Source organism: Pectinophora gossypiella, chromosome 11 (genome assembly GCF_024362695.1).
Source record: "Pectinophora gossypiella chromosome 11, ilPecGoss1.1, whole genome shotgun sequence".
Classification (NCBI taxonomy): Eukaryota; Metazoa; Arthropoda; class Insecta; order Lepidoptera; family Gelechiidae; genus Pectinophora; species Pectinophora gossypiella.
In genome coordinates this window covers 11335433-11338777 of record NC_065414.1, presented here as the reverse complement: position 1 = coordinate 11338777, position 3345 = coordinate 11335433, and the positions used below count along the sequence as shown (strand labels likewise).

The 3345-nt window shown below is 51.9% G+C and overlaps 1 protein-coding gene across 1 annotated transcript; it reads left to right on the top strand.

Moving 5' to 3' along the window:
* Positions 1-537: 537 nt before the first annotated feature.
* Positions 538-3087, top strand: LOC126370539 (zinc finger protein basonuclin-2-like). Its single transcript, XM_050015434.1, has one exon. It carries the CDS (start codon positions 595-597, stop codon positions 2692-2694), a length of 2100 nt encoding a protein of 699 aa, XP_049871391.1. The 5' UTR covers positions 538-594; the 3' UTR covers positions 2695-3087.
* Positions 3088-3345: the final 258 nt, after the last annotated feature.

Sequence of the window (3345 nt, the reverse complement as noted above, 5' to 3'; positions counted from 1 at the left end):
AGCTGATTGGCTGCCTCTATGGCTAAGCGGGTCGTCGGAAAGAAAGGTTCAACGCAGCGTACCTATTAGAAGTATAAAATTGACTTTTAATAATTCTTAGGTAATAGGTAGGTAAGTATGTCATATTAAATGTCATTTTTACAACTGTTTGAATAGTGAATAATAATGTTAATAGTTAATATCTTACTTTATTATTTGATTCCTAACATAAGTTTGTCTAGTGTGTGTACATAAACTGAGCATTTGGAGTTATTTTAGAATTGAACAATATAAATACATAGGTAGCTACCTATTCTATGTATTTGTATGTATGTATTAAGAAGGCAGTAGGTAAGTACGGCACACACTGGTGTGGCGGCACTAGCCAGTATGTAGTTACGTAACTGTGGCAGTGTTTACAGCGGGGATGTCGCGTGTCCCCACCGCGCATCGATCGCAGGCCGCGGCCGGTGCTCCGCCCAGCGCTCGCTCCTCCCACCGCCCCGCGCCGCGTCACCCTCGCCGCGCGGTCACCTGTGTCGCACGTCCTCAGTCGCACAGCGGCCGCGTCGCGCGCCACCCGCCTGTACTCGCGCTCCGCGGCATGACCTCGTGATGGAAGGCAAAGACTACGGTGCGCCCGGCCTGCCGGCTCTCGATTACTTCATGATGCCGCGCGCCAACCCCGCGCCCCAGTTCGACTTCAGAAAACTCGGCGCCAGCTTCAGTGGCCGCGACGACGACAGAACCGACGACCGCCGATCCCCCGACTACGAGCGCCGCGACCACCCGCCCGCGCCCTGGCCGCTCGGACTCGGAGTCCAGTTCGTCAACCCTGCCACCGGCAAGAAGAGAGTGCAATGCAACGTGTGTTTGAAGACTTTTTGTGACAAAGGCGCGCTCAAAATTCACTTTTCGGCGGTTCATCTGCGGGAGATGCACAAGTGTACGGTGGAGGGATGCACGATGATGTTCAGTTCGAGACGATCGAGGAATCGGCACAGTGCGAACCCGAACCCGAAACTGCACTCGCCCCACGTACGGCGCAAGATCTCTGCGCACGACGGGCGGTCGGCGCAGCCGTTCCCGCTGCTGCCGGCGCTGGCGCGGCTGCCGCTGCCGCCGCCCGCGCTGCTGCCGCCCGAGCTGGCCGTGCGCCTGCCGCCGCCCCTCGCTGCACCACCTGCCCCCCTACCGCCACGAGTGCCCCTTGATGATCTCCGCAATTTCAGTGAAATAGAAAAAATGTACAGAAAAATCACCCCGCCCGATGAGCCGAACCGCGGCGCTCTCGATCTCGTTAATAAGCCTTCGGTTGTGCACGACGACTCGTCCAATAACTACAGTGAGCTTAATGATAATAATGAGGACCTTTCCGATGACGATGATAAAGTAAAGTGTGAAGATCGAGACAGTCCGACCGTCGAGAGACTGAAATATGACGACGAGCCGGAGGACTTGAGTGTGAATAAAAAGAAACATGTCGATACCGAACCGAGTGAGACGCCGTTCGCACGCAGCGGCCGCGTCGATCCCACCGCCCCCGAGGATAAGATGTCTTCGATGGTTCCAAATAAACGTAAGCGAAAAAGCGGCAATCCCACCCGGTGTTCTCAGACCAATGAATATAACGTGTCCGATGAGGAATATAATTCAGATTTATTTAGAAACCTATCGACACCTGGTTCGAGTCGCGCGGACGACGAACCTTTATCATTAAAAAAACAAAAGCCGGAAAAATGGGAGCCCTTTCAGAACGGTGAGGAAGCGACTGTGGACTCGGAAACGGTGACGCGAGTGAAGGCTGAGAGTGAATCGGACGATGAATCTAGTGCACCGAGCGTAGTTCGCGAGGGCCTCCGACTGCGGTCCGACCTGTACACGCCAAGTGACAGCGGGAGTGATCTGCACACAATGGAGGATCGTCTCGCTAGACCGCGATCACCGTCTGCGAGCAGCGACAGGACCGACGACCGAACGGACCTCAACGATCTCGAGATACCCATCGACGACGAGAACCCCGACCGATGTACCGCCTGCGGGAAAGTATTTCAGAACCACTTCACGCTCCGCATGCATTACAGAAACGATCACTTAAAGCTGTTACATCCGTGCGACGTGAACGGCTGCGATGCCGCATTCCCTTCTCGGCGGAGTAGAGACAGACATAGCTCAAATGTAGATTTACACAGACGACTGCTATCTACGAGCTCACCAGATGGCCGGGAACAGAGACCACCGGTCGAAGTGAACACAGAGCTGCTAAATAAATTATACGCAGACATCAAAGGGCTCGCATCGACACTTGAGAGCTTGCGATACGGCGGCGAAGAGGCTTCCCAGCTCCCCGGTTACGTTACGGAGACGATGAAGTTTTATAGTAGAAACCTGAGTGCGTTGCAAGCGGGATTGTTCCCTCAGTTCGGGGAGCGGGGGTTTTTTCCGGCTCCTTTTCTGATGGGTAACGGAGTGCCGGTAGCAGGTGGTGGGCTGTACGGGGCGCCGGCGGGCGCGCAATCGGCGCGGGAGTCGCTATCGCCGCTGTCGGCGTCGTCGCCGCCCGTCATCTCGCCGGGGCGGCTGGACGCGGCGCACGCGCGCCCCCGTGACGACGGCAAGCTGCTTTTTCGTGAGAGCTCGGAGTCCCTGAAGAAGATGACGTCACTGTGCGAGCGCCAGGAGCAGATCTATCAGCACCATGTGCCGGTGTCATGACGCCCCCCGCGCCTCGCCCCGCGCTCCGCGTGGTGATTCCTCCCTCGCTAAAACTCCAGCGGCACTCTTGTATATATTTTAATTGTTAATAATTTTAATTGTGTTAATTCTATTTCGTATTTCGTTTTGTATTTCTTGTGATATTTAGACAAATATATCGTAATTATCGATCCCACGAACTGTAAGTTAATAGGGATAGTACCGCTTGGGTATTGAGTTGGCGTTGTGAAGCGAAGTGCAATACGGACTCGAATATTATAAATATTAATGGACTCGGTGGAGTACGATATGATATCGTGTAGAGTAATCGTAATCGATGTTGAAAGTAAACGTTATAATGATCAGCTTCATTTATTGTTCTGGCGCAATAAACTCATTGAGGAAAAGTCACAATTGTTTTTTTCTACTGTTTTAATTTTATTTATAAACAAATTTACATACATATACCTACACTTTAATACTATCGACGAACTACAACCGTAGTTTGTTGACGTCGCACTCTAACCCAAATTTTGTTTAAGTACCAGCATCAGTTTTGGTAAGTAAATGTCGAATGGGTACGATCTGGCTGCTTCTATTGATTAAAAACAATAACAAAACTGCGTTGCGGGATGGTTATGATAAACCGAACAAAATAATAAGTATAGGTAT

What these genes read in the sequence shown, in the direction of transcription:
- LOC126370539 (XM_050015434.1), top strand. Translation starts at nt 595, where the DNA reads ATGGAAGGCAAAGACTACGGTGCGCCCGGCCTGCCGGCTCTCGATTAC.